The sequence below is a fragment of the Apiospora kogelbergensis genome, assembly GCF_038363985.1.
Source record: "Apiospora kogelbergensis strain CBS 113332 chromosome Unknown utg000006l_segment0_segment0, whole genome shotgun sequence".
NCBI classification, from domain to species: domain Eukaryota; kingdom Fungi; phylum Ascomycota; class Sordariomycetes; order Amphisphaeriales; family Apiosporaceae; genus Apiospora; species Apiospora kogelbergensis.
Genome location: NW_027117423.1, coordinates 4,443,307 through 4,471,239, shown reverse-complemented (window position 1 = coordinate 4,471,239; position 27,933 = coordinate 4,443,307). Strand labels below are relative to the sequence as shown.

General features: G+C 58.7%; 12 protein-coding genes across 12 annotated transcripts; 6 read left to right on the top strand and 6 right to left on the bottom strand.

The window, feature by feature from the left end:
* Positions 1–428: 428 nt before the first annotated feature.
* PG998_010285 (uncharacterized protein) lies at positions 429–2,250 on the top strand (the record flags this gene model as incomplete). The annotated part of the gene is given in 3 exon segments (XM_066877101.1): positions 429–1,607; positions 1,625–1,843; positions 1,867–2,250. 3 exon segments carry the CDS (start codon positions 429–431, stop codon positions 2,248–2,250), a joined length of 1,782 nt encoding a protein of 593 aa, XP_066729257.1.
* A 457-nt stretch (positions 2,251–2,707) lies between these two features.
* PG998_010284 (uncharacterized protein) lies at positions 2,708–3,001 on the top strand (the record flags this gene model as incomplete). Its single annotated transcript, XM_066877100.1, has 1 exon — positions 2,708–3,001. One exon carries the CDS (start codon positions 2,708–2,710, stop codon positions 2,999–3,001), a length of 294 nt encoding a protein of 97 aa, XP_066729256.1.
* Positions 3,002–3,341: 340 nt separating this feature from the next.
* Positions 3,342–6,331, bottom strand: PG998_010283 (uncharacterized protein; the record flags this gene model as incomplete). The annotated part of the gene is made up of 3 exons (XM_066877099.1): positions 3,342–5,743; positions 5,782–6,101; positions 6,273–6,331. 3 exons carry the CDS (start codon positions 6,329–6,331, stop codon positions 3,342–3,344), a joined length of 2,781 nt encoding a protein of 926 aa, XP_066729255.1.
* Positions 6,332–7,339: 1,008 nt separating this feature from the next.
* On the bottom strand, positions 7,340–8,280 carry PG998_010282 (endoglucanase; the record flags this gene model as incomplete). Its single annotated transcript, XM_066877098.1, has 2 exons — positions 7,340–7,714; positions 7,759–8,280. 2 exons carry the CDS (start codon positions 8,278–8,280, stop codon positions 7,340–7,342), a joined length of 897 nt encoding a protein of 298 aa, XP_066729254.1.
* A 1,998-nt stretch (positions 8,281–10,278) lies between these two features.
* Positions 10,279–11,823, bottom strand: PG998_010281 (endopeptidase K; the record flags this gene model as incomplete). The annotated part of the gene is made up of 6 exons (XM_066877097.1): positions 10,279–10,560; positions 10,654–10,910; positions 10,994–11,158; positions 11,219–11,268; positions 11,343–11,620; positions 11,698–11,823. 6 exons carry the CDS (start codon positions 11,821–11,823, stop codon positions 10,279–10,281), a joined length of 1,158 nt encoding a protein of 385 aa, XP_066729253.1.
* Positions 11,824–12,443: 620 nt separating this feature from the next.
* Positions 12,444–15,934, bottom strand: PG998_010280 (male sterility protein-domain-containing protein; the record flags this gene model as incomplete). The annotated part of the gene is made up of 2 exons (XM_066877096.1): positions 12,444–15,468; positions 15,528–15,934. The coding sequence occupies 2 exons, from the start codon at positions 15,932–15,934 to the stop codon at positions 12,444–12,446; spliced, it is 3,432 nt and encodes a 1,143-aa protein (XP_066729252.1).
* A 496-nt stretch (positions 15,935–16,430) lies between these two features.
* Positions 16,431–17,341, top strand: PG998_010279 (NADP-dependent oxidoreductase domain-containing protein; the record flags this gene model as incomplete). Its single annotated transcript, XM_066877095.1, has 2 exons — positions 16,431–16,946; positions 17,009–17,341. The coding sequence occupies 2 exons, from the start codon at positions 16,431–16,433 to the stop codon at positions 17,339–17,341; spliced, it is 849 nt and encodes a 282-aa protein (XP_066729251.1).
* Positions 17,342–17,589: 248 nt separating this feature from the next.
* PG998_010278 (uncharacterized protein) lies at positions 17,590–19,209 on the bottom strand (the record flags this gene model as incomplete). Its single annotated transcript, XM_066877094.1, has 1 exon — positions 17,590–19,209. One exon carries the CDS (start codon positions 19,207–19,209, stop codon positions 17,590–17,592), a length of 1,620 nt encoding a protein of 539 aa, XP_066729250.1.
* Positions 19,210–20,206: 997 nt separating this feature from the next.
* PG998_010277 (uncharacterized protein) lies at positions 20,207–21,805 on the bottom strand (the record flags this gene model as incomplete). Its single annotated transcript, XM_066877093.1, has 4 exons — positions 20,207–20,822; positions 20,874–20,965; positions 21,022–21,370; positions 21,429–21,805. 4 exons carry the CDS (start codon positions 21,803–21,805, stop codon positions 20,207–20,209), a joined length of 1,434 nt encoding a protein of 477 aa, XP_066729249.1.
* Positions 21,806–22,802: 997 nt separating this feature from the next.
* Positions 22,803–23,794, top strand: PG998_010276 (uncharacterized protein; the record flags this gene model as incomplete). Its single annotated transcript, XM_066877092.1, has 4 exons — positions 22,803–22,868; positions 22,949–23,477; positions 23,529–23,689; positions 23,753–23,794. 4 exons carry the CDS (start codon positions 22,803–22,805, stop codon positions 23,792–23,794), a joined length of 798 nt encoding a protein of 265 aa, XP_066729248.1.
* A 776-nt stretch (positions 23,795–24,570) lies between these two features.
* Positions 24,571–25,728, top strand: PG998_010275 (glycosyltransferase family 8 protein; the record flags this gene model as incomplete). The annotated part of the gene is made up of 1 exon (XM_066877091.1): positions 24,571–25,728. The coding sequence occupies one exon, from the start codon at positions 24,571–24,573 to the stop codon at positions 25,726–25,728; it is 1,158 nt and encodes a 385-aa protein (XP_066729247.1).
* A 1,190-nt stretch (positions 25,729–26,918) lies between these two features.
* On the top strand, positions 26,919–27,687 carry PG998_010274 (uncharacterized protein; the record flags this gene model as incomplete). Its single annotated transcript, XM_066877090.1, has 2 exons — positions 26,919–27,294; positions 27,398–27,687. The coding sequence occupies 2 exons, from the start codon at positions 26,919–26,921 to the stop codon at positions 27,685–27,687; spliced, it is 666 nt and encodes a 221-aa protein (XP_066729246.1).
* Positions 27,688–27,933: the final 246 nt, after the last annotated feature.

The following is a 27,933-nucleotide window of genomic DNA, read 5'->3' as shown; positions in this document are numbered from 1 at the left end:
GGATGACAAATGGCAAATAGCGTGAGGCAATGCCCGTGGATGTTGAAGGGCGAAAGGGTACTTGGGTACAAAGACATCAAAAGATAAGATAAGCCCCAGTCCAGAAAGCTTGGCCACCAAAATAGCGGCACTCCGCTTATGCAGGCACCCGCCCAATCAGAGGACTCGTATTGGAAGCATTTTATTTTATCGTCGCTGCGCTTCCTCACTTCGTCTTCAATGAGACTGATTGATTGACCCGATCTGAAATCCCATTGTTGAATTGGTGATTGGACTTGACTTGACTCGACTTAACTTGGTGCAACAACAAAAAGCCAATGCGAGTCTCCCATCAAGGCCTGTCGCGTCTATTTTTGGGGAGCCCATCTCTTTTCATTTCTCCTTCGTCTCGCCCATTCTCAGTCGCAGCCAGAAGTTATTGGAAGAAGATGTCTTCCCCGTCCGCGGCTCCTGCTGCGCCTGTCGCCGCCTCTGCGCCCCCGCCACAGGCAAACCAAAAAGATGCTGCCGCCGCTGCTACTGGACCCCGTCCACAGGGCAAGAGACCTTTTAAGCAGAATGGCGGCGGCCCGAAACAGAACAAAAAGAAGATGCGCAAGCGGGAGCGCGACATGAAGTCGGGGTCTCACGAGGAAATCCTGGCCTTGGACATTAAGGCCCTGTTGGAATCGCAAAAGTCAAGCGACGCAGATGAGATTTCCGCTGATGCTGCCGAAGAGACCCTGCCAGAGCAAGGGAGTCAAGTCGATGTGGAAGTCGTCGAGCTCTCGTCCACCGGCGACGGCCTGGCCCAGCTGAAGGGCTCCAAGCAGGTCTACGTCGTGCCCTTCTCCGTCCCCGGCGACATCGTCAAGGTTAAGGCCTACCGCCACATGCAGGAGGGCTACACCATTGCCGACTTCATCTCCATCGTCAAGCCCTCGCCCCTGCGCGACGACTCGCGCATCAACTGCAAGTACTTCGCCACCTGCTCCGGCTGCCAGTTCCAGATGCTCGACTACGCCGAGCAGCTGCGCCTCAAGCGCCGCATCGTCGAGAAGGCCTACCGCAACTTCTCCGAGCTGCCGCCCGAGCTCATCCCCACCATCCAGGACACCATCGGCAGTCCCCTCCAGTACGGCTACCGGACGAAGCTGACTCCTCACTTTGACGGCCCTTCCGGCTGGTCCAGGGGCAGAAACCCGTTCACGAGCCGCCCGCCCATTGGATACATGCCCAAGGGGTCGCGGAAGACCATCGACATCGAGGACTGCCCCATTGGTACTGATGCCGTGCGGGTGGGCATGAAGAAGGAGCGCGAGCGCATGGAGACCGAGTTCAACAAGTACACTCGCGGCTCCACCATTCTCCTCCGCGAAAGCACAAAGCGCGTGGCCAAGGACGCGCCCGCGCCCGAGCCCCCTATACCGTCGGATGCCGTGGTGGTCGAGTCAGACACTCATACCGACTACAAGACGTGCGTGACGGACAACAAGGGCATGTCCACCGAGTACATCGACGACTTCGTCTTCCACAACCCCGCCGGCTCCTTCTTCCAGAACAACAACTCCATCCTGCCCCCTTTACCGACTACATCCGCCAGCACATCCTCCCCAAGTCCGACTCCAGTAGTCCCCCCATCAAGTTCCTGGTCGACGCCTACTCGGGCTCGGGCCTCTTCACCATCACGCTGTCGTCGCAGTTCCAGCAGAGCGTCGGCATCGACATCGCCGAGCAGTCGATCGAGTACGCGCGCAAGAACGCCGCGGCCAACGCCCTGCCCCCGTCGCAGGCCAAGTTCATCGCCGCCGACGCCAACGAGCTGTTCCAGAGCCTGCGGGACTACCCGCCCGACGAGACCGTCGTCATGCTCGACCCCCGCGCAAGGGCTGCGACGCCAACTTCATCCGCCAGCTGCTCCAGTTCGGCCCCAAGCGCGTCGTCTACGTCAGCTGCAACGTGCACACCCAGGCCCGCGACGTCGGGCAGCTGGTGCGCGGCGAGACGGGCGAGGAGACGGCCGTCGTGGAGGGTTCGGCGGCGGCGGTGGGCAAGGGCAAGAAGGTGCGGTACGATATCGAGAGCCTGGTCGGGTTCGATTTCTTCCCGCAGACGGGCCATGTCGAGGGTGTGGCGGTGCTGAATAGAGTGGATGGGGAAGAGAGCCAGACAGCGGAGATGAAGGGGTGGAGAGCGAGGCTGCCCAGGAGCCTGGCACGCAAGCATGATAAGGTTTACTGGAGTTCTTGGGCGGTTCAAAGTCAAATCTGAGCAGCCCCGGATATATACCATTATCACTGGATGAATCAGCGATTACAATGGAACCCTTTCAAAATGATTACATTTCGGAGATGATGCCTTTACTTATGTGACATTCATAATCCTCAAGTGCCTACCCAACTGTAATGTGTTTAGCAACTCTTCAATTACCTGAATATTTGACCATCCATCTCACTCTTTCCCTTTCCAAACACTTGCCAAGGCGCGACTTGCTCAGGGTGGTCCAAACCGCCAATTCGTCACAGTACCTTGTGTTGATCCGTCTATAAATAACAGGCTGTCTGCCACAAAGCCTGGTTAAGTCGGTCAATATCCCGCCAAAAGAAACCCGAGAAATCCGAAGAACCTCAAGCCCCAAAAAGAGGCGGCCCTATACGCAAACAGGCCCCCAGACCGGATATACCCGCAGAGATATCCACCCACCCCGTACGCCAAACGGCCCGGTACGATGCCGCTGCCGGTTGCCCACACCCTGGGCGTGATCCTCTTCTACGCGGCTTTCGTGCTCGTCGTCAGCGGCCTGGCGTTCCTGTTCGCACGGCGCACCACGCCCATGTGGAGCGCCGGGCGCGGCGAGGGGGCTTGCGAGTGGTATCCGCCCGAGGACAGCGAGGACGGCGATGGGGATGGGGATTGGGATTATGGGTATGTATACGATGGGGATTGTGGGTACGATGAGGATTATGGGTACGATGGGGATTATGGGTACGACGGGGTGCTCGACGGCGACTACTACGAATAGATAGATATGCTCGATACATGGACGGACAGCATGGTCGGCATGGAGGGGGTGCGGCTTTGGGTGCTGAACCGAAGTAGATGCAGTTGGATACGGGATAAGGAGGGGATGCGATGGTACAGGTCTTGGATAGTAGGCGCGTGGTACTATAATGCGGGTAATATGGCTACGAGGTACTCATGATGCTTTCAAACACAACCTACTTATATTGCCCCTTGAAGAAGGCTGTAATAAATTGACAAACACAAACCCATGTATTTGTTCGAGTCCCAGTTGTGAACCGCCCAGAATCAGTCTAGGGCGTCGCCAAACCCACGAACAAGGATCATACCGATACTCCCGTTCAAGTGCCGTAACCGCCGCTCATGATCATGCTGCTGAAGTCATTCCACTGTCCCTCCCGATACGTCCACGACCCGTCCGGAAACCCGAAGTGCGCCGCCATATCCGCCGGGAACTGGATGTCCGACGGCGTCTCCGCCATGGCCAAGTCATCGTCGCCGCCGTCGCCGCCGTGCATCAGCCCAATGTGGTTTTCGAATGTCGCAGTGGCGTCGTCGTCGACGATGTCCATTTGCGAAGGTGCCGCGTTGCCGTCAGCAGCATTGGCGTCACCGATCATGTTGTTGCCGTGAAACAGGGGCTGCTGCTGTTGTTCTTGTAGTGGTTGTTGTTGATGATGGTGGCTACCAACGTTGTCAGGCATCGGAAAACTCGAAGAAGAAGGATTCGCATGGGTGGTGGCGGCGGCGGCGGCGGGTAGACCCCCAGGACCGGCCAAGGCCCCCATGGCCGGCGGCCCGCCCTCTTGCACGAACCCCTCGACCAGCCCGACCAGCTCGCGCACCACGACGGCGAAGCGCAGGATGGTGCCGGGCACGAGCGGGTTGCGCGCGACGCGGCCGGCCAGCTCGGCGCAGCCCTGCAGCAGCGCCCGCGACGTCTCCAGACGGCTACTGCTCCCGCCGCCGTTGCGCTTGGCGTCGTACAGCACGCCCAGCACCAGCACCTGCGCCGCCTGGTACACGAAGTAGAAGTCCCACCAGAGGACGGGGTCGAAGAGCCCCGCGGCGTCGAGCCGGAACAGCAGGCGCGCCGACGCCTGCGCGGCGTCGATGCACACGTCGCTGAGGTAGGCGTTGCAGCCGCCGTCGCCTTCGGGCACGCCCAGGCTGGGGCGGGTCTGGCCATCGCGACGATCAGCGGACTTCTCGTCGTCGTCGTCGGTATTGTTGCCGCCGCCGCTGCTACTGCTGCTGCTGTTGTCAAACAGCTGGCTGACCGTGGTGAGCATGGGGTTGCGCGTGACGACGCAGAGGATGTGGTGGTACTGCACGTGCAGCAGCAGCAGCGCCCTCCTCGACCGCCGCGCCGCCGAGCCGCGGCCTTGTTCCTGTCCGGGGCTGCTGCTGTGGCTATTGCTGTCGTTGTGAGTCGCGATGGCGGCTTGGGGGGACAGCGCGCGGGGCAGGCCGTCCCGCCATCGCCGCATGTCGCGGATGAGCGAGGCCGCCGGCGACAGCGGGCCCGTGTGGGCATCCGGGACGGTCTCCCCGTTGGCGCTGCTGTGGTTCATGGCGCGGACGACGCGACAGGCCTGCGAGAACATCTTCAGCAGGCGCGTCGAGTGCTCGGCGGTCGCGTCGGCCTCCGCCGCCGCTGGGAGGGGCAGAGCCGCGCGCGTGTTGCACGCGGCGTCGTCGATGGCGCTCGGCCGGTCGAGCGACGCGGCCTGCATCAGCTCGAACTGGTACAGCGTCCACCAGATGCGTTTGCGCAGGAGCAGCATGGGGTCCTGGGCCGGTGTTGCCGCCGCCATCTTGGGGTCTCCATGCTGCCGCTGCTGCTGTTGTTCGTGGGGACTATGATGATGATGGCACTTCGCGTCGCGGTGCAAGCCGATGGCGATGGCGATGCGCGCGGCGGCGCCCGTCAGGGTCCAGCACGAGTCCTTGCTGTTGGTGTTGTTCAGGTGCAGCGAGGCGAGGAGCAGGGCCTGCACGGCCGCGATGCACGACGTGAAGAGGACGCTGGGCAGCACGGCCTGCACCTTGCGCCACCAGCGGTCTTCGGCCTCCTGGCCGCGGGCCGTGGCCAGAACGTCGCCGGGAGGCACCGTCCGCCGCGCGAGGATGAGGATGCACAGGAAACTGCAGACCCAGGACGCATCCACATCCGTGTTGCTGCTGCTCGCCGGCGGGGAAAGCCTTTGCTGCCGAAAGCGCTCGTACTTCTGGCGAAAACCCTCCTCGCATAGCACGGGGAAGTCGGGATGCACGCGCTCGAAAAAGGCGTCCACGAGTCGGTCCGGAAGGGCCCCGGATAACAGCCAATCCTCCGACTCGGCGAACCTCTCGTCCTCCTCGTCGTCGTCGCTGTTGTCCTCCACCTCACTGCCGTCGAAGTCCAAGGACCTGTCCATCGGATGAAGAGGATAATCCCGACCAGCAGCGGCCTTCATCTCCCGCCCCAGGCCCGCCACCTTTCCCACCCAGGCCTTGTCGGTCGGGTTGCTGCCGAACAGGAAGAACTGGCCCTGGCTCTGGTAGTGCGAGTTGCGGCCGGCGAGGATGGCGCGCATGCGGATCTGGAAGATGTAGCTGCTGGCGGGGCCGATGTACTGCATCTGGCCAAGCTGGTCGCGCAGGACGGGCAATTGCTCGTCCCCTTTTCGATTGGCCTCGTCGTGCTGCTGCCGGGCCGTCTGCGCCGCAGGCCTACTCTCTACCGCCTTGCCGCTGCTCTCTTCCGTGCCCGCGCGCTCCGACGCGATCCCCGCCGACGTGCCGCTGCCGTGGCGACGGGACGGCTGCTGCTGCTCCGGCGCTTCCGGAAGGGGATGCCCAGCGACGCGCCCAGGGCGCGCAGGCCCTCGACGCTGGACGTGTCGGCGCCGGGCACGAGGCCCTTGACCAGGCTCTCGAGCAGGGCGACGCGGGCCTCGAGGCTCTCCTCCACCGAGGCCAGGACGCGCTTCTTGCGCAGCTGGGTCGTCACGCACTCGAAGCCGTGGGTCTGGCAGTAGCGGCAGGGCGCGCGGCTGTCGTAGCCATCGTGGAGCTCCGACAGCAGCCGGTGGCACTTTTGCTTCCGGGACTTGCATCTGTGGTCGGCGTCACGTTAGAAATGGAAAGGGCGCGTGGAATGGCTAGGAAGCTTCATGGGCTCCCAGTGAAGAAAGGCTGAAGATATGTATACATTGGGAAAGGATGGGAGAGAAAGAGGAAAGGCCTAGGAATGAAAGGTAGGCAGCGGAATGTTTTAAACTCCTTACTTGTCGCAGCTAATCTCAGTGCGCTTCCGCCGCTCTGGCGGAACACGACGGCTCGGCATGTTCCATAGGGCTGCATCCGAAGAATGATGCGGCCAGTGCTATAATTTGGATTGGATCAGAATATACGCAGTCCGTCTTGAATTGGGGTCTGTTTCTCCCTTCTCGAATGGATGGTGTGCCCAAACAAATAGCAAGCTGGATGGGATTCCTTCGCAGGGCCCCGAATGGATGTGTACCCATGTATTAGAAATGCGACCAAATGTCGCAGCCACACATGCACAGTGAGCAGGCGAGTGCAATAAATCATGCCAAGCTCAGCAGCCAGGCATCACGAGCACGAGCGCAAGGCCTAAAGGCTTGGCCGGCGGCTGTCTGCGGCCGGGATGTAGTATTTCGCCGGGCTAACGCGCAATAACCCTGGGGCTCATCATCGCCTTGAATGGCACTCTGTCCCCCCCGCATACCCCTCGCTGGAGACCTACGCTATTCGGTCACCCGCTTGCCCTGGGAAGGGTATTGCTGATCATTGACGATCTTTAAAGCCAAGCCTGCATGAAATCCAGACATCTTGAATTATTCCGCCTCATCGCGCCATGATCAAATATCGGAGTAGGTCTTTCCTTTCTTCCCATTGTTTGGTGGGCACTAACTCTTGGCAGAGTACTGCAGTTCCAGACCCTGGCAGAGACGGATTGATCCCCCAACATGGTCAGCATATTGAATTTATCACATTATTGCTTTGTCTTAATGGATCCAGTTGTTAAACACAAGCAGAGGCGGACATTCACAATCACCCGTCATGCAACAAGAAAACGTGGTTTGAACATCAATGGTTATGTGCATTCAAAATTATCTACCAATCGTCCCAATACATTGACAGGCCGATCAAGAACAGCCGTTCTGTTCTCATCCAAACTTTTTTTTAACAAAATAGGTGTACACGAATCGAAGAAAAGACGATATGAAGCTAAAGCATATCGGTGTGTTTTCGAGCATCGCTGCTCCGAAAGTCTTGTTACATATTGATACAAGATGTAGCCTTTTGCTGTCGAGGACAAGCAGGGGCTTTACAGGCTGCTGACCTGGCGGGCGTGGCGGCGCTTCTTGCAGGGCTTGGCCGAGTGCGAAGGCTTGGCGGCGACCGAGGTGGGAGCCGTGGCAGCCGAGGAGGTGGCGGCGGGCTTGGAAGGAGCAGCGCTGGAGGGGGCGGCCGGGGCGGCGCTGGAGGCGGGGGCAGAAGCCGAGCCACCGGCACCGGCGCTGGCGCCGAAGGCCAGCTTGGGGCCGGGGATGGGGTACGAGGTCAGCGTCTTGTAGATGTCGAACTTGATGCCGGCGTCGGCGGCCGTGTACAGCTTGGTGGCCGGGGTGCCGGCGGGCAGCTCGGAGCCCGAGCCCGAGACCTCGAGGTTGATGCACTGCGGGTAGTTCTGCGCGCCGTTCTCTGGCCGGCGGCGTGCAGGGCGATGATCTCGTGGCGCAGCACGTAGTTGCCCGGCTTGAGCGTGGCCGGGATGGTCGTGGTCCAGCTGTTGTTGGCGGCGATGAGGCTGTCGGACGCGAACTTGGCCGGGTTGGACGAGCCGTCGACGAGACCGGCCTCGGCGATCTTGAAGAAGTTGAGGGATCCGGCCGACGCCTTGGCGCAGTCGCCGTCGCAGGCCGCCATGTAGTCGATGACGGGGCCCTTGTGCGACTCGGGCCACGTGTCCCAGAACAGCTCGACCTTGTCGCCGGCGGCCACCTTGGCCGTCAGGGCGCCGGGGGCGCCGCCGCGGTGGCAGGCGATGTCGGCGGTGCCGAAGGCCTCGGGGCCGACGAAGCCGTTGTCGGTGGCCGTGTCAGCCCAGGCGATGCGCTCGACCTTGGGGTTCTCGTAGGGCGCCGAGCTGGCCGGGTAGCCCTGGTAGGTCTTGCCGTTGATCTTGATCTCGGAGACGTGGCCGTGAGCGGCGACGAGGCCGGCACCGGCGGCGAGGACGAGAGTGAGGGGGTTCATGGAAGGCATCTTGATGAATGTGGTGGTTTTCTTGTACGAGACGAGTAGTCGAAAAGTTGGATAGGTTGCAAAGGGGGCGAGGGGGCTTGGTAGACAAGGTAGGAGTATGTGCGTTGAAGTAGCCGGCTTGCGGGTAAAAGAATGTGTAGTTGACTGCAGTCGATACAGAGAGAGAGCGAAAGAATGAAGCTCGAAAGAGTGAAAAAGCGAATGAATGCAATGACCAATGATGCGTCTGATGAGGAGAGAAGAAGAGGAAAGCTAATGCATCGTGAGGGAACGCCTACCTTTATGTACGACGGTTGGGCGTCTTGGGAACTCGTCCCATCACTTGGGTCCAGGGACACACACACGCGCACCACTTACACCACTGACCCGTACACCACCACGTCTTGCAAGGGGGTGGGAGGCTCTTCTGATCCTTGGCGATTCACTGGCAAACGCCGAGACGCCAGCATTGTGGATTCGCCGTCCAACGGCGATGGGCCTGGAGACGTCAACAACGGCATGGGTTTGGGGGGCGTCAATCAATGTGACAAGACCATGTGCTTTGGTTGCGGCGTAGGTTGTGGGCAAAGGAAATGAAATGAGCAGGGGGGCAGGCAGGCTGAAAAGCTGATGGTGTTCGGGAAAACTGACAGGGCGTTCGGTTTCATCGCGGTGGACACTCTCGCTGGTTCCTTGGTCGAGGAGGGGCCAGGACGGGGGCCGTTGACGCTGCGCTGGGCCGATAATCACGAGAGTTCAGACGAAAACCGCCCGAAAAAAGAACAAAAAGCTCGAGCAATTGCTTGTTCGAACCACGGAAAGGGCTGGTTTGGCACACCGAGGCCCCAGTATGGACGACGTCAATGTCCGAGGCGACTTGCCGGTATTGTCGGGAATGAATCGTTTGGGTTCGGGTCCAACCTGCACAGCACCGACGAGAGGAATCACGATAATACATGATGCACCCCCACTGGGATCCCAAGAGTTGGAGGATGCAAAGACAGAGGCGACTAGGGCCTTGGCCGGCCAATCGCAACGGCTGCCTGAATCAACAGGCGACAGACTGACTGGCGGCATGAAATGAAAGGAAGACATCGTCATAGGAAATTGTCGAAGGATGCTGGGTAAAGGCAAGCGAAGGGAGTTTCCATGTTCGGTTTCGGTGGAGTTGTCACGCACTTAGCGGGCGGCTCGTGATTCAAGCCAGGATTCGGCAGGGGCTCCAGGGGGTTGAGGCGGGAACTTGGGCCGAATTGGCCTAGACTGGCCTAGGGTGAACCCGAAGTGCTGGAATTCAGAGGGGGTCTTCAGGGGTCTCCAGGGGGCAGCGCTCGAGCCAGCGTTCCAAATATATTGTGGCCATACCATTTGGGATCTTGACCGACCAGAAGACGGGAAAATCTAACCAGACACGAAAACACCTCAGATCTCCAGGAGCGGGACTCGGCCAGATCATCACTTCAATCGGGGCACCATCTGTTCTCCAATTGATTCTGCTTTGCCCGGGTGTCGCTCGGTCTGCAAAGACGCTGCCACCTGCCACTGCATGCAACACGGCCAACTTCCAGTGACCCGACACAAGCCTCAAGATAGGTCGTCTGCCCTCTGCTATTGTCGTCCTGATTCTACCATGTTCCACGCTCAAGCGCCGAGGCTCCGGAACCAACGCCTTTGCCGAACAGGGCGAGCACTTGATTCACCGTTATGCAGGGGGCGGCGTCTGATCCGGGTTGCGTAGGCACCAGCTACAGGCACCCATCCAGCACTTCAGCTGCGTGGACACGGGCAAAAGTAGGACCATATTAATAGTATTAGCTGTGGGCCAGCCACCAGCGGTTTCTAACAGATATCTATCTCTAATCATACTAAACGCGCGGAAAAAGCTTGTCTCGAATCTAGGATCCATCCATCTCCATACCGTCAGTTTTCCCACCATTCACAGCCCGGGTCAACCACGGTAAGCCGCGCCGGCTACCTCGGCAGAACATTCGAGGCTCGCTGACAGTCATCGCATCTGATCTACCATCCCCATCCGTTGCTGGCCACCCTGGTGTAGTTGTTGTACACGTCTGTACAGTTCGCCGGCGCCTCCAGCCCTTCGGCCCCCTTTTGGTACGACCCAATCGCCTTGAGCCGCTCGCACATCTTGTACCCGGGGTAAGACTTGCCGGGCCCGTCTAGTTCCATGAAGTACGCGCCGAGACCCGCCACAAACGGCGCTGCCATTGACGTTCCATCCAGCAGACGGGTTTTGTTCCCTCGCCACGCAGAAAGGACTTCCACGCCGGGCGCGAGAAGATCCTAAAGATAGTCTTGTTAGAATGATCGTCTGAGCTCAGGAAAGGGGGGAAAGGAGCCATGATTGAGGCGGGTGATCTTGTGTCTGAGGCTTACCACTCCTGGGCTGTAATTGCTAAACCAGGCACGCGTGTCGTTTCGGTCTATGGCCCCAACGGCGCATACTTCAGGCTCACCTGCCGGCGACATGACGACCGTCGGTACATGTAAATTGCCAGCTGAAGCCACGACAAAGATTCCCTCCGCAGAAGCCTTTTGACTGGCCATTTGGAGCACATCGCGTTGCCGTGGGCGAAGGACATCAAGTTGAACCAAGCCGCCAAATGACATGTTGATCACCGACTTCTCGAGCCCTGCATCGTTTAAAACACTCATTAGCCCATCAATTTTCACCCGGGGAGGGGATGGGAATGGGAGGTTCCTTTGTGACACCTACGGTCATATTTTCTTGCGTCGTCGATAACCCATTGCAGAGCACGCATTACATTGCTCACGAAAACATCGTACTGGGCGCCTCCCATCGAGTTAAACACCTTGACAGCCACCAGGTTTGTCTCCTGAGCCACGCCCAGGGAAGAGCCGCCTATGATACCCGCAACGTCTGGAGCAATGTCAGCGCGATGCCATCCCCCACCGGGGCAATACATAGGGAAAGACTTACGTGTACCGTGGCCGAAGTCGTCACCGCCGGTCGGTATCCAATCCTCGTCCCTTTAGTGTGTGCGTGTCAGTAAACAGGCGGGAGTTGGGAACGAAACATTCATGCGACGGGTTAGCTCTCACACGTCTCTGAGGAATGTGCGTCCCCATTTGGCACGCCCCCAAATTGTGGATGGCTAAGCTCGATGCCCGAGTCCAAGACATATACCCAGGCATTGCGGCCCGTGGAATTGCGCCGGTACTCGAGAGGTTCGCCGGCTTGGAGGAATCCGTGTGACACTCGGTGGAGACCCCAAGACTCGGTAGGGTTCGAGCTGTAGCTGTTGTTCTCGTTGACATGCAGAGCGGCATCGATTGGAGCATTGGCTAAAGAGATCTTCGTGTCTGGTTGAATGAAGTCGACCTGGAGATAGGGAAGGTTAATCATGTGTTCGAGGATGGGAGGACAGTGATTCCCTGGCAGAATCATGCTTTGCTTACGTAGGGTGAATTGGCCATATGCTGTACAGCGATCTCGGATCCAGGTCCGTACATCGCGTACCCTCGCAACGAGCCGGGGCCAAAGTCAAAGGTATGACACGGTGCGGACCCCACGGCGGCGGCCATGGTATGCATATGGCGGAACGCATGATCGGGGGCGTCTTCCTTCAGAACGACGATCCAGCCATCCTCAGCCCCTTCGCTGGTGAACTCGGCCGACGCTGGGATGGGGAAGCAGCCGTCACGGCCACGGCGGCCATCAGGGTCAACAGAAGTCTCATCGTGGGTGGTGTGTGATAGTGTAGTTGATGGATGATAGTGTGTTTGATGGTGATAGTAGTGTATGGAACCAATGGAACGAATGTATGTATTGATAAATGCGTTGTTTCGCACAAGACAATGCAAAAGAATGGCACACGAGAAGATGCAGAATGGATGTATAGAATGGATGTGAAAGATGGATGGTCTGTCTGGCTGAAGAGATGCGTGTGCAGAAACGAGTTGACTCTCCCCAATCCTGCACGAAACTTCCCTACAAAGTGTCTGTAGAAGGCACCTGCCTTCGCAAATGAATACATTTGCGTCCACCCCAACGTGCCCCAATTCTTGGTGTTTCGATTTTGCCCAACACATTTCTAATCAACACGGGTTCTGAGGAAGTCGCAATTCAACAGCACTTGGTTGGGTACCCGGGTGTCCACGGCCAGAACTTCTTGCTGCCTTTTGCGACAGAAGGATCCCTCCGTCTAGCAACACAAGCCACTGCATTCCTGCAACCACTTCCACATCTGGAGGATCCTTGCGTCATCAAGTGGTTGAATGCCCCGAACCGTCCTCGACGCCGCTTCTGTGCGACCGAGTTCGAAGACCGGCCCAGCCCTCTTCGGCGTCGCTTCCGCGTACTTGCCCTTCCAGAGATCCAGAAGGCCTTCGGACGAATGCCCCGCTGTGTTGCCATTCAAACTGGCCTCTAGCCTCTGGACCCAAACCGGGGGAGGAACTATCTCGAACGAAGGAACTACTTGGTTCTGTCTCTGCTTCCAAGTGCTTCCACGTGATGTTATAATCTCCAGCATCTTGCGCCATGTAGGCTGGCGATGAGGATTGAGCACGTGATACACTGGGATTTCATTGTTGCCATGCCGTGCTTTGTTGCTACTCAACTGATTTGGTGCTATGTGACTGTCTTGATGATTTAGAGCGATCTCCACAACTGCCTGGGCGGCCAGCTCGACGGGGAGCCAGTTCAGAGGTTCATCGCCGAGATCCGGCAGACAGCCCGTGAAGCTGTGGGTTGACAGCATAAGGGGGTACGCCTCGCTCGCGTTCCAGATGCCCAAGTGGTTCGCGAAGAGCTGGCCGACGCGGATGACGGAGACCGGAGGCGGCTGGGAAACCGATAGGCCATGATCGTGGCCTTGCCTTTCGCCTGCTTCGGAAACATACTTCTCGTGTGCCGCGGCGCATATGTTCTCAGCCACCCATTTGGACTTCGCGTAGCCCAGAGGCGCCGCGTCAGCCGGGTTTGTCGACATCTTCTCCGCGATGGTACTGCCCGGACTTGGCGGCGACGATGCCGACGCGTTGTTGACGGCGGCCGTGGAGCTGACGAAGCACAGGCGCGACCCCGACCCGGCGGCGAGCCGGATGAGGTTCCTCGTGGCCGCGAAGTGCGGCCCGAACGAGCTGACGCGCAGACGGAAGTTCACCGCCCAGGCGGCGTGGACGATGACGGCGGCGCGGCTCCGGAGGCCCTGGAGGATCCGCGGGGCGAGCCCCAGGTCGGACCGGCCCAGCTCGGCGGGCAGGCAGACGGTGCGGGCTTCGGACCAGCGGTCCTCGTCCCAGGCTTCGAGTCGGGGAAGCCCCCTCTTCACCAGCGCCTGGGAGACGCGCTGATGGGCGCCGCAGAAAGTCTCCGCTCGGAGAAGGCAGTAGATCTTGCTGATGCTTCGATCCTGCAAGAGCGTGTGCACGATGTGGGTGCCAAGAGCGCCCGTCGCGCCCGTCAGGATGACGGTGATGCCGTCACCTCTCGCCGCTCGTCGGCTGAAGGTCAGATCTCCAAAGTCGCTGTACTGCTGCACCAAGTCTCTCATCAACGCCAAGTCAGCGTTTCGCTGTTCTTGCTGATCTTTCATCGTCTCTTTTAGACCAGGCGCGTTCTCCGGCGATGACTGCCGCTGTCGGATCATAAGTATATGGTCCACGAGCTCATCCATGGTTCCACAGTCATATATGATGTTAATAGGTAGGGGACCTAATTCTGCAGGCAATAAGTCGCGTTCTATGGCCTTGCGGATCTGGATGCAGGCAATGGAATCCACGCCTTGCCCGTAAAGATCTTGTGACGGATCAAGATCTTCACGACCCAGTACTTGGGCGAACTTCTCGACAATGGCAGAAGGCACACCATCATCCGCTACATCACGCGTCAGTTTGCCAGATTCTCCTCCCCCGTAGGCGTTTTCAATCAATTGACCGTACTGCTCTTCTGCCTGGCGGCGCATGATGGTCCCCTTGCTGCTTTTTGGAAGCGACCTTGTCTCCCCCTCTGTCCCCGCCAACACCGCAACCAGCATGTTCTTGGAAAGACGCGCGTGGCTCTGCGACTCCTTGTTCAGCTTCTGCACCGCCGGCCACGCCGCGTCAACCACTTCTAACTCCGATGTCGCGCCGCCGTCGCTCGGAAACAGCAGCGCGCCGGGGTAGTTCCTGCCCCCGCCAAAGACCAAGACGTCGCGCAAGTGCTGCCGCGTCGCTGCGAGGATCGCACCCTCGAGCGGCGCCGGGTCGAACTTCTTGCCGTTGCCCAGCGTGATCTGGGCGTCGGCCCGGCTGTGGTAGCGCCAGGCGTCGGGGATGGACGGGTGCGCCTCGAACAGGTCCGCCGTCGCGTACGACCCGTCGGGGCGGTTGGTCTTGGCCCGCAGCGGCCAGCCCGGCCGCGCGACCAGCTCCGAGAGCCCGTCGTCGCCCCGGGCCTCGAAAGCCAAGATGTCGTCGGCCACGACGCTTGCTGCCGGCCGGAGAAACTGCCACTCTTTGTCCGCGGCGTAGTTGCGCTCCGAGGACAGCAGGAACCCGCATTCGGCGCTGCCCATGCGCGAGACGAGGCGGACGTCTTGACCGACGAGCTTGTCGCCGACGGCGACGGGCAGGGCGGCGCCGCCCACGCCCACCAAATCCATGGACCGCAGGAGCCGGATCCCCTCGTCGGCCTCGGACAGCATCTGCAGCACGTACGGCACCGAGGTGAAGTAGCCCACGTTGGCGGCGGCTCCTTGCTGAGACCGCGCGAACTCGACCGCCCGCACCACGTTTGCGCCTGTGATGGGCGCGATGCCCTCGGGGAAGAACCAGATCATGGCGCCGGCGGCCCAGGCGCGGAAGCAGTCGGCCAGACCCCCGTGGTACAGGGGCGTGGTGGAGAAGGTGGCCGGTCTCTGTCCCGTCGGGCGCAGCCGGGGCAAGATGCCCACGGCTCCCCAATTGGTTTGGTGGATGGGCTTGGGTAGGCCGGAAGAAGTTCCTGAAGTGTGTCGGAGGTACGCGACGTCCGCCGTCTTTGGATACGTCGCCATCACTGACTTCTGGGATGCGCCATCAGAAGAGACATTGACTGATGCATTGTTATAAGATGGAATATCCAGGATCTCCAGTGTTTCCCTCAGGCCTTTCACCTTGTCGCGGCACGCCCGATCGACGAATATGGTATCAGTTCCTGAAGTCGCGCACAGATGTTCGATTGCCTTTTCTTCCAATTGAGGACTGAAAATCCATCGGTTAGATAGGGTGCCAATAAGATTCCCGGGGACATTTCGACTTACGCCAAGAGAAATACGATGTAGCCCAGTCGCATAAGGCCCAGCCAAGTCAAGACAAACTCCAGACTGCTTGCGCACATCAAGCCAACTGTGCCCTTCGCCTCGTGAGTTGGCGAACACCCCAAACGCTCGCTGAGCACTGCGGCAGAGCTTTGCGATCGCTGTCTCAGTTCTCCAAATGTTACATGTTGGGGACCTGCTTGAGTCTCCTCGCTTCGAGCTGTTACTCCATGATCGGCACTGAAGTCGGCGAACCCAAGGGCCGGTTCATCTGGTATATCCGCGCCTTGATCGTCTATCAATTCCAGCACCGTTGGAAACTCAGTAGGCTTCGTTGCTGATGGTCTCTTCTTCCACAGGGCCGCTTGCCCAAGAGTGCAGGTGAAGTAGTTCAATTCCTCCGAGTCCATATCTGCTTGCAATGTTCACTGACAGACTCAGCGACGATTCAATCTCAAACTATAAGCGTCAGGTCTATTAATTGATGATCGGGGCCCATTTCGATGCTTTCCCTGTCGCGCAAAGATGCATTACGATCACGAAGGGCAATGTTGGTGTTGAGAATATCGACCCCCCACAAGCCAAGACCATGATGACCTTGACCGGCCGGGCCTACTGCAAGTGCCATACGCCTCGGAAGTGCCACATCAAGCCGTCATATTGGTAGCAGGGCAATATGCAAGAGCAAATTAGAAATAGCGAGGGTTGCCTCGGCCTAATATGAGTGCTAGACATGCTCATGACGTAATGGACTTGCATGCAGTGTCACTCTCAAAGTGAGACATCAGTTCCCGGCGAGACTACCGCCAAACGAAGCCATTGGGTGACTTGAAACCGTTTCCCGTGCACTTTGACCATACCCGAATGGACTATTGAACGCCCAAGTCAAACCCAGCAGCAACAATCATGGCCAAGAGAACCATCACCGACACGCTGCGGCTGGCGAGCTCGCACGCGGTCCCGCAGCTGGGCTTCGGGGTCTACAAGTCGCCGCCCGAGCTGTGCATCCAGTCGTGCCTCACGGCCCTCGGTGCGGGCTACCGGCACGTCGACACGGCGCAGTACTACGCCAACGAGGCCGAGGTGGGCGAGGCGGTGCGGCGGTCGGGCCTGGACCGGAGGGACGTCTTCCTCACGACCAAGATCCTCAGCCCCGAGGCGTCGGCCGAGGCGAACTACCAGAAGTGCCTGGAGAGCGTGCGCAAACTGGACGGCGACAGTGGCGGCTACGTGGACTTGTTCTTGATCCACAGCCCCAACTGCGGCGGCGCCCAGAATCGCATGATGCTCTGGCAGACGCTCGAGCGGCTGCACCAAGAGGGCAAGGCCAAGAGCATCGGCGTCAGCAATTTCGGCATTCAGCACATCGAGGACTTGAAGAAGTCCGCCAAGGTCTGGCCGCCACACGTCAATCAGATCGAGGTGAGCAAGCACGCGTTTCCATTCGCTTTTGGCTCATTGATGCTGACCAATTTATACCAAAGCTGCACCCTTGGTCGCAACAAACCGAGATCGTCGAGTACTGCGAAAAGCAGGGCATCGCCATTGAGGCGTACTGCCCGCTCGTCAGGAACACCAAGGCGACGGACCCGGACCTGACGAAGGTGGCCGAGAAGCACGGGGTGACGCCGAACCAGGTGTTGGTGCGCTACTGTCTGGAGAGGAATTGGATCCCGCTGCCCAAGAGCGATAATGCTGGTCGCATCAAGACGAACGCGGACGTGTTCGGGTTCGCGCTCGACAAAGAGGACATGGGTGTGCTCAATGAGCTCAACCAGGGAGCGGCAGGAGCAATCGTGCAGGCTGTCAGTAACTAGATAGAGCCATGCAAGCTTCTGGAAGTCACATCAAGGAACTATTTCACAACATAAGTCGACTGCAGGAGAGATTTGAGATTCATGTGTCTGTGTAACCCCTGAGTCATACACTTCTCCCTTTTTCTTGAAGACCCCCATTACTGCTGGGTCATCGGATACGGCAAACCATATGATTTCAATCATGTGGGAACCAGGTGGCTATCGCCTGAAATAGTCTATCTCTTCTGCTGATCGCACACCATCCAAACCTAGCAGTTGAACATCTTAGTGGTGCTGACGTTGACCCTGCTCCATCGCTGGCCCTGTCGCCAGGCATCAATGATGCTCAGCGGCCAGTAGGCATGATAGAGAACAACCGCGGGCCAGGGATCCCACGCTTCCCACGTGCCCTCCTTCCAGGTGAGCAAGTGGCTCAAGAAGGTGACAAGACTAGACAGAAATTCGTGAAGGGTGATGCGACCGGTCGCGAGTCGGTAAGTCGGGTGTACGACTAGGGAAACCAGGTCGTGCCCGATCCAGTATCGCGACTGCGCATCCCGCGGCGGCGTTACGAGCTTGGATTCATCTGAAAACCCATTGGCCACCGGCGCAGTACTGCCATTGGCACCCTTGGGCTCGATGGCCGACAAGTAGGCCCGCACCATGTCGCGCATCTCCGGCCCCGGCTGGGCGAACAAGACGACGGCCGTATGGGCGCGAGGGTTGCACTCGATCGCGTACAAGCTCCTCCGAAAGCCCTTCTCCGTCACCTCGCCGTCCTCCGCGACCATGAAGTCGAAGCTCAAATGCCCCGTCATCATCAGCCCGCCCCCGCCGCCGTCCGAGTTGGCGGCGGCGTAGCGCGCCACGAACTCGCGCGTGAAGCGGAGCATGGCCCGCGACAGCGCCGAGTCCGCGGCCAGCGGCCGGTAGTGCATCAGCAGCTCGGCGCTGGCGCAGGCCGCGAAGCAGCGCACCCGCCCCCGCACCACGAGCGCGTGCGTGCAGTACTCCGCGCCGCCCGGGACGAAGCGCTGCGCGATCCAGGGCCGGCCGGGCGCCGCGGGCAGGCGCGCGACGTGCCGCTCCGTCGCGCGGCGCGTGGCGAGCGGCAGCCGCGTCATGTCGCCGCGGTGCGCGTCGTCGACGCCGACGGGCTTGAGGATGAACTCCCGCGGCTCCCGGTTCTTCTCGTGGCTGGTTTCGGCCGACGACGACGAGGCGTCCAGGATGCGCAGCAACTCGCGCGGCGAGGTCACGGTGTGCGTCTCGGGGCACGGCAGGCCGAGCCGCGCCGTCTCCCGCATGAAGCGGTCCTTCTCGTGCAGCTTCGTCGTCGTCGCGACGTCGAACTGGATGCACCGGCACGCGGTGCGGCGCTCGATGGCCTCCTTGGCCTCGGCGTCCTCGGCGGCGCTGGCCACGCCCGAGCACGAGACCCAGAGGTCCACCCCGTCCGTCTTGACGATGTCGACGAGCCTCTCGACGTAGGCGTTGGCGGCATTGTGTCCGGACTTGGATTTGGCGCCGGGCTTGGCGTGGTCTGGTTTGGGCATGCGGTAGAAGGCCGACAGGCTGCTCGAGGACTTGCCTGAACATGGTATCCCCGGGGACTCAAAATCGGCGCCGATGACCCGATGGCCAGAAAGGTGAAAGGCCCGCGCCAGTGTCAAGCCCTTGGCCATCCCAACGCCCGTCACCAAGATGGTACGTTGGTCTCGGGCATCTTCGCGGTATGCCTCACGATCAATGGATGTTGAGGCTTTGGGGAAGGCGTATTGGGCAATGTAGCCGAGACACAGAGTGAACAGCGATAGCGGCAGGAGCAGAATACTGAGAAGAGTGAGGCTCAACGTCTTCAAAGTGTCAGATAGAGGATAACCTGCCATTCTGGCTGCTCAGTGAGAGACTCGTTCCAGCGAACGATAATAATTTTCGCGATACCAGAGGGTAGGTAGCCTGTCCACAGAGCGACTCAAGTAGCCAACAACCACATTCCAACTGTACCCAGCGTCGGGCTTTCCCTCGCCTGTCTCAGCCCACAGGCTGTTGAGCGAAGCTACCTCCCTCAAAAGTACGGGTCCCCTCTCGGTGTGGGACAGCCTACTGAGCCTCCGCGAGTTCGCCGTATCTGAGATCGGGCTAGGATAGAAACTACTTAGCTGGCTACTATAGCCGGGCCGCTAGGGAGGCGATCGACAGGATGGTGAGCAGTAGCTGATAGCTTAAAAGTAGCGACCATTTGAGAACTACCTAGCTCGAATACCTGGGTTGAAATGCCGGCGTACTAAGTCAATGTTGTGGAAGTCCCATTGGATCTGCGTTGATGAATCATGGGAATCCGCCTGTCGGCGTCAACAATCTTAGGAGGACAGCCGCAGGGTACTAGGAACAGCTCGTTTCAGAGCGGCCTTTCTCTACGTTTCTCAGCCCACGAGAGGAGATTCTTTGAGAATGCAGTGCACGCGTCCTGGCTTGGCGGGTTGGGATGTTATGCAGACGCCCGTATGTAAGACGTCATGACTGCCACATACACATGCCACTCAACATGGAGTCGCAAGCATCCGGAGGAAAACTCCCGTACAATCGAAGAGAACCATGAGGGGCCAGATGCCAGAACGGCAGATTCATTGCTCTTCAGATTAATCATAGTAGATCGAAATGTCACACATGAAGGCGAGTGAAAAAATAACATCGTTGGTCGGACTTTAAACCTTTCTTTTTTTCGATTTCTCACGTTGATCGTCTACGACGACACGCTCAAGTATCTCAATGTAATAGCTCTACCCTAACACCATTGTAACCAATTTCCCAAACCCCGTGTTAAACCCTTCATGATGATCGCTATGCTTTTTCATGTGTAACTATGCCTAGAATGCCCGCCATTTACGCCTGTGCCTTGATGCCGTTGTTACCATTCTTCAGGAAGCCATTCGTTTGGCCATTGATGACGCTCTTAGCCTTCTCCAACAGAGACGCGTTACCATTGGCGTGGCCGTTGGTGTGGCCATTGGTGCCATCGACGGTCTGCGACTCGGAAATGACGCCGGCTTGCTTGGCAGCAGCCTCGACACCAAGCTCTTCGGTCGCATTGTCCGTGTAGCCAGTGTCACTGCTGTCCACGTAGGCCTCGAGCCCAGCACCCTCACGGGGGTAGGTCTTGCAAGCCTCTTTGTGCATACGCAGGGCTTCCTGAAGCTCGGCGACCGACACATCGTTCAAGAAAGTACAGCTGCCCAAGGGGTTGGGAACGGCCAAGCGAAGCAAGCCATCGCGCGTCTTGAGGATGGCGGCAGTGCCCTTGTCAAGCACGTCGTTGTCGAACAGGGGGTGATCGATTGAGAGACCAGCTCTGGAAAAGAGGTTGAGGAGGCGCTTATGCTCGGCATCGGAGAGCAGACCGCGCTTCTTGGCGAGGGTGGCAGTGAAGGCCATGTCGATGGAGATGGCGTGGCCGTGACGGAGGGGAGTCTCGGGGATGAGCTCGTGCAGAGGCGACCAGCTGGGGGAAGTCAGTATCGCGCGTCAATCGGGTGCGAATATGGGAGCTTACGTGTGTCCGTAGGCGATGACCCGGTCAAGACCAATCTCGTGCAGGTTTGGTGACTCGAGCTTAAGCATCTCGTAGATAGCCTCACGGTTGATCTGATGGGGAGTCAGTCAACAGCTACTTCGCCAATACCACCTCTGTAGGAACTCACGATGTCTGCCGCCGTCTTCAACTGCGACGTAGCGCCGTCTCCACGCCCGAACTTGTGCTCAATGAGCTGCTCGCAGAACTTGTCGAGAAGGTCGAAGACCTGGAGGTGAGAGCACGACGAGATCTTGATCAACTCGGCGAATCCGTTTCGCACTTGGGCGATGGGGAGGGTTCGCAGGAACGTGAAGTCCAGGAAGGTGTGCATGGGGGCGTGGTAAGCGCCAAGGCGGTTCTTGTAGTTGCCGTAGTTGACGGCGACCTTGATGGAGACACTGGCATCAATAAGGCCAATGACGGTGGTAGGAACCCGGATGAAGTTGGTGTTTCGACGGTACGAAGCGCAAGCAAAGCTGTGTGAAAGTCAGTGATAAGTTCTTAATTGCGCTCGAATGGATGGTAAGGTCTTACCCTGCGACATCGGTGACCAAGCCTCCACCGACGACGAGAACGGGCTCCTTGCGGATGATGCCGAACTCGGTCATGGAGTCACAAATGCTCAGATAGGTGTCGATGGTCTTGGCCTTCTCGCCAATGGAGGTCTTGTGCACCTTGAGCGTCAAGCCGTAGTGCTCGAAATACTTCTCCATCTTCTTGCCGTACATGCTGAAGACGTTCTTGTCCGTGACGGCGAGCACGCGGCCCCATTTCTTGTAGCAGTCGGCAAGGCCCGAGTTGGAAACATCGAAGACGCCATCGACGAAGGTGAAGTCGTACTCGATCTTCTCGTATCCCTCGACGTGGAAACCCGCCTTGGTCTCGTTGACGGTGGCCTTAAAATCAGACATCTTAAGCTAGGAGGGGCTAACTTGGGTGTGGATAGCGAGAGTAAAGGGGGAAGGATAGTTCAATAAGATGCTAATACACCGTACGTCTTCGTTATCGGTAAGCGAAAAAAGGGCTGAAGATGAATGGTGAATGGATTGGAACTTCCAAAGCTGTATTCGATGCCGACAGGCAAGGGCCTTCAAGTACTGGCTGCCACGCTGAACGGGGGAGTGCCGCATCGGGTAATCTCGTCGTCATGATATCTGGTCGTTGAGTCAACGACTCTTTGTCGAAGACTGCAACCACGCACCGCCAGCGCCATCATGCTGGTTGCCTGATGGGTTGTGCCATAGTTTCGCGCCAGATTTGTTGAGACACTGTCTGCTTGTGTAGCGTGATGGCGCCGCGCCCCCTGGCACTAGCATCAACGGAGGCTAGAACGGGGGCTAGCACGGGAACCAAGATCCGGATGGGAAAGTCGACAAATGCCATTCCGAACCAGATCCAAGCGTCGATGCCAATCAAATGGCCATTCCCCCTAAAGCCCTAGTCAGACCGTTGACCGCATCAGGAGCAAACCCCCCCACCCCCTATATCCTTGCTTATCTTGGCAATCCTCTAGACGGGCGCTAATAAGAGCTGGTCATGGCCACGTATGGCAGCCACAAGGCACTTGTGAGAGCCATAGCCTGCTTCCGCCCGTAAAGGCGCAGAGTCAATGACTTCAAGACACGAGATGGTGACACCTCGAACCATTTAGCGAGAAGGAAAAGAAATGTAGGTGGGATTCCTGGTTTCACATGCGGGGTACTCCTCAGAGGTAGGCCTGGGAAGTTGTTGTAGCCGTAGCCTGTCGACTGTTGGCTGGGAAACTGTCAGCTGTACCAGCAGTCGTTGGGCTTCTTGGTGTGAGAATCGAAAAGTTACTCGAAATTCGCTCTCAGTGACCTGCTACGTTTCGCTCGATCCTCCATCCTCACGCGTAGTCTGAACCAAAATCATCATCCGTCAATCAAAATGGGCAGCACACTGAAGCAAGCCGACTTCGAGGGACAGGCATACCAGCCCCAGGAAGATGTCTACGTCAGTATCTCCCCCAACCAGGCTCACTGCTTTCTTTTTCTACGAGGTCCCAATTCTGACTGACTGTTTGGCTCGTCTAGTTTGACGATGGCCGTGAAATCGCACTGCTGCATTTCATGTACGGCCACCCGAGACTCGAGGAGTTGCGAGGAAACCCCCAAAAGGTGCTCGACGCCATCGACGAGTATGGACGCACGAAAAAGTACCTCATGAACATTGGCGAGTACAAGTCCAAGACGGTGGTCGAGCTGATCCAGAAGGAGAAGCCGCAGGTCATGCTGGAGCTGGGCGGCTACGTCGGCTACTCGGCCATCGCCTTTGGCGCCGCGGTGAGAGAGGCGGGCGGAAAGCGGTACTTCAGCTTGGAGAAGAGCCCTGAGTTCGGCGCCGTCATCTCCATGCTGGTCGAGCTGGCCGGGCTCGGCGACGTCGTCAAGGTCGTCGTCGGCAGCAGCTCCGACTCCCTGCGGCGGCTCCACCAGACGGGGCAGCTCCGGCACATCGACCTTCTCTTCCTCGACCACTACAAGCCCCTCTACACCGAGGACCTGAAGCTCTGCGAAGAACTGGAGCTCGTGGGGCCCGGGTCCGTCTACGCGGCCGACAACGGTGCGTGAAGGATCGTCTCCTCTTTTGCGAATGCTAACAGCCACTTGCCAGTTGTCAAACCCGGGAACCCTCCCTACCTCGCGTATGTTAGAAGCACCGTCGAGCAGAAACGCTCCAAGGCTTCCGGCGCAGAGGGTGCCGGGCCCAAAGGACGGCCTGACCTCGTGTACGACAGCAAATTCGTCGAGGGCTGGGAGCCTAGTGGCGTGCCGGTAAGATGACGCGACGCACTCGAGCTCAACATAGACAGACAAGTCAAGCTAACAACTTCATAGGATGCACTCGAGATTACACGGTGCGTACGGGTGGAGTCGTAGTCGACACAATCATAGTCAAATAGTCACGATATTGTGATCCAAATAGATTCGTGTCAATACCTTTCAGAGTTCACTGTCAGTCTTTGCAGGTTGCTTCAGAGTTCTCGGAGAAACGTCCGGGGTCCTTGATTGAAGCCTAGACGCCTGTAGCTCCACCCCCCCATTAGCGCAATAGGGCTGGCTATGGGAGGGGTCGATCTCTTATCGCTTGTAGACTAGGCCTACATATTGTAGACCCTTGTGCCCCCAGGCTCGCTTAGGTTCATCTCATTTATTAGTCGTACATAGCAGACTCGGGGATGCACGCCGAAATGCCGGGGACGGCAATCTCAGATGAAATATCATTTGCTCCAATGCATCAGTGCCGTTGGCTGCGTGGTATAGTCAGCATCGACACGGCACTATTACAGCTCCATTTGTATCAAAGCAACTATTTACTGCCAAGAGAGCTCTGCTAAACGCCAGTTGTAGCCGACATGTTTAGCTTGCCTCCTGCCTGCACCGCGCCCTGCAACCAGTGGTCATGAATCATCATCCCACGGCCACACTCCCCAAGACAGCGGGAATCATGACGTTCCCACCTCGAAAACGATGCATCACATAGCCTGACTTTTCGCTTCGCTGAACGGATCCTCTCCGTGATCGATACGCAATGGATGCGCCTTAATGAAGCCTACTGGTGCCAAGCGCGACACCTTAACTTGAAGCTGTTAAGGCTATGTGGCCAGTAGAGTAATACGTCTTCAAGCATCATCACCACCATCACCATCATCAACATGGCGACCCGGTCACCCCAGCGACATGCTTACGTAACCCTCATCACGCGCGCCAGCTACCTGGCCGGCGTGGTGCTGCTGGCCGACACGCTGAGACGCCACGGCAGCGAGCACCCGCTCATCGTGCTCTACACGCCCAAGCTGCCGGGCGACGCCGTGCGGGCGCTGGAGCTCGAGGCGCCGCGCCGGAACCTCGTGCTGCGCCGCTGCGAGCACCTGCGGCCCCCCGGCGACGCCCCGGTCACGCTGATCGCCCAGCGCTTCGAGGACACCTGGACCAAGCTCCGCGTCTTCGAGCGGTGCGTCGACTTCGACGTCGTCTGCTACCTCGACGCCGACATGGCCGTCTTCCGCAACCCGGACCCCGTCTTCGCCCGCGCGGCGCGCGAGCGGCCGCCGGGCTGGCTGGCCGCCAACCACTGCTGCGTCTGCAACCGCGACGGCGACCCGTGGGCCCCGCCGGACTGGCGTCGGGAGAACTGCGCCTACACGCCCGTATCCCACCCCGGCGGGCTCAGCCGGCCGACGCAGCCGCCGCCAAACGACGTCGACGATGGCGGCAGCGGCGGCCTGGACGCCGTCCCGGAAGGCCCGTCCCGCACGCACCGGCTGCTCAACGGCGGCATGTTCGTGTTCCGGCCCACGCCCGAGCTGCGCGACTCGCTGCTTTCTTTTTTCGACGCGAACGCGGCGCTGCTGTCGACCTTCAAGTTCCCGGACCAGGACTTTTTGGCGCACTACTTCCGCGGCCGCTGGCGCGCCCTGGGCTGGCAGTACAACGCGCTCAAGACGATGCGCTACTGGCACCCGGGCCTCTGGCGCGACGACGAGGTCGTCTGCCTGCACTACATCGTCGACAAGCCGTGGACGCGGCGCGTGGGCGAGGACGGCGTCGCGGGGTACAGGGGCCGCGACGGCGTGACGCACCGGTGGTGGTGGCAGGCCTACGAGGAGTGGGAAGCCGGGCGCCTGGCGGATAGTGGCGGCGATGGCCCTGAGGTGGTCAGGTTGGTTCGCAAAGGGGTGGCACCTCCTCTGGGAGTCTCGGATGGGTGGTTCGATGGCGTCGATCCAGACATGCAGGCCATCGGCGCCTCAGTTCAGGGGTTCGCGAACAACCAGGTCCCAGCGGCGCCCGGGGTAGTGACCAAAGCGTGATTGCGCAAGCATGGCCTGCACTGGGACGATGACGATGTCGCAGATGCGGGGCGGAAAATTGGGCGGACACCTACACGGGCGGCGGAGGCCGCGCAGTCTGGGGTCTCATGGTTTCGCAGAGTTGAACAATGCACGGTCGCATGCCCTGAAGATCTACCCCGGCCAGGCTCTTTACTTGTGTAGCGTGTCAACTCCTGCCGGAACTATGTGTTACAGAATCTAAACAGGTGCGAGAGAAAAGGCGAAAGTATACGCTTAAAGTGCTCAAGGTCTCTCGTCGAGGTGCCCGTCACTGTCGTCCAAGAGGGCGCTGGACGGTAAGCCGCTGTGATGGTGAAGTGTAATGCGTCCATGACCAAATCTCGCTAGACGTACGACAACCTTAAAACGAGTCAACTTGGTAGAGACGAGAAATGTCTCAATCTTTGCTTGTAAGGCCTGGCCTGGATCGGTAACAACTTCGAGTTTACCGCAAATGGAGCAGGGGAAGTGATGGAAAGAGAAGAAGGGCCGGGGACAATTCCACGAGCCACGTTTCGAGGAAGCAGGCACGTTTTACCAATGGGGAGGTTCTGTTTCTGGCGTCTGATTACTTACTGCTACTCAGCTGCAGCGTCGAGCACGCTATTTACTTTTTCCAACGACCGTGATGTGAGACATGCGGCCCTACATGGTGGGTGGGACGGTAGTACAATGTCTCAGTAACATTGGCCATTTGTTGCTATGACTTTTGGACATTGCATGCAGGCTAAACGCGGCCCCAGGAGACAGACTGGGCTGATACGAAAACCCAATAATCAACGGCAGGTGTCGATCGTGAGCCCCTAAAGCAGGCTGAGGCGGCAAATCGCGTGTACGGTCCAGACGCCCCCGTAATCTCCGGTGTTCGCGGCAGCCCAGCACCAGAGTACTACGAGACAGTGTCCGTTCTCGTTGCAGATGCAGGGTCTTAGGATGGGCTTCGGAGTGTTGGGCAGCGAGATTGATTGGTTTATATATATCCCCATGATGGAAGACACCCTCTCTCGAACTGCTACGCTAAAACACCAAGTCATCACCGTCTCTCATCTTCACATTCATTTAGAGTCGACCAGCCGCAAGCTCACTCACGCCACTCTTTTCCACCACGACAGTACGATCAAAACAACCTAAACAATAATCTAATACCCAGTAGCCAGTCTTTCGGCCAAATGAAGTACTCCGTCGTCTCCGCCACTGCTCTTCTCGCCGGCTGGACCATGGCCAACCGCCCCGGCGGCGCGACCCTGCACGGCGCCATGACCGACGCGATCGACGCGGCCCGGACCCTGCACACTGTGGTCTGCAACTACAAGGGCGGCGACGCCGAGGACGTCGAGTGCGCCATCAACACGGCCGTCGTCCTGATGCGCGAGGCCACCGACCAGGCCAGGGGCTTCCAGGGAACCTTGAGCTCCGAAGATGCCCAGTCCTTCGACGCGCTCGGTCAAGTTGGTGGAGACCTCGTCAACGGCTTCGGCGACAAGATCCCCATCTTCAACGATGCCCGGATCTGCAACAGCGTCACTACCCACGTCACAGACCTTGGTAAGTCGCTTCTCTAGTTGGCATTTCAGTTTCCCATTTAGAACATGGCTATTCATGTGGAGAAAGACTATGATGTGCTGACCGCTGCCAACCCCCGTGCCAGATGACCAGGTGACTGCTCTATTCAAGGCGGTGGGCTCCAAGATGCCATCCGACAAGGCTGCCACGTCTTCCAAAACCCAGTCCACCTTCACCGAGCTGAAAGACAGCATGGACACGTGCAACGCCTGCGGGGTCATCGGCGACGACTCCCACAACGGAGCCCCCCTCGGCTTCGGCGGCAACGGGACTACCAGCAAGTACCCGGGCCCTGTCGGCACCAACGCCGGGACTACTACCAGCGCATCCTGCGGCGCTGTGCTCCTCGCGGCTATCGCGGCTGTCCTAATCTAAGAGGCTTTGATTACGCCAAATATCCTCTCGAGGAGAAAGCCATTGATGCTCGACATACCAATGTACTATCGATATGTGAACAAGGACGGAGACTTTCTTTCATAGGAAGAGGTGTTCTGCCCCTTTTGCTATTGAAATTCGGGGCTCATCATACGAGATCGGCTCCGCGGGGCAACTTGCTTGTGCTAGGTCAACAACCTGGTGTGAACCGTGGATTACGACGGATTGAGAAATAGTACCAGCTTG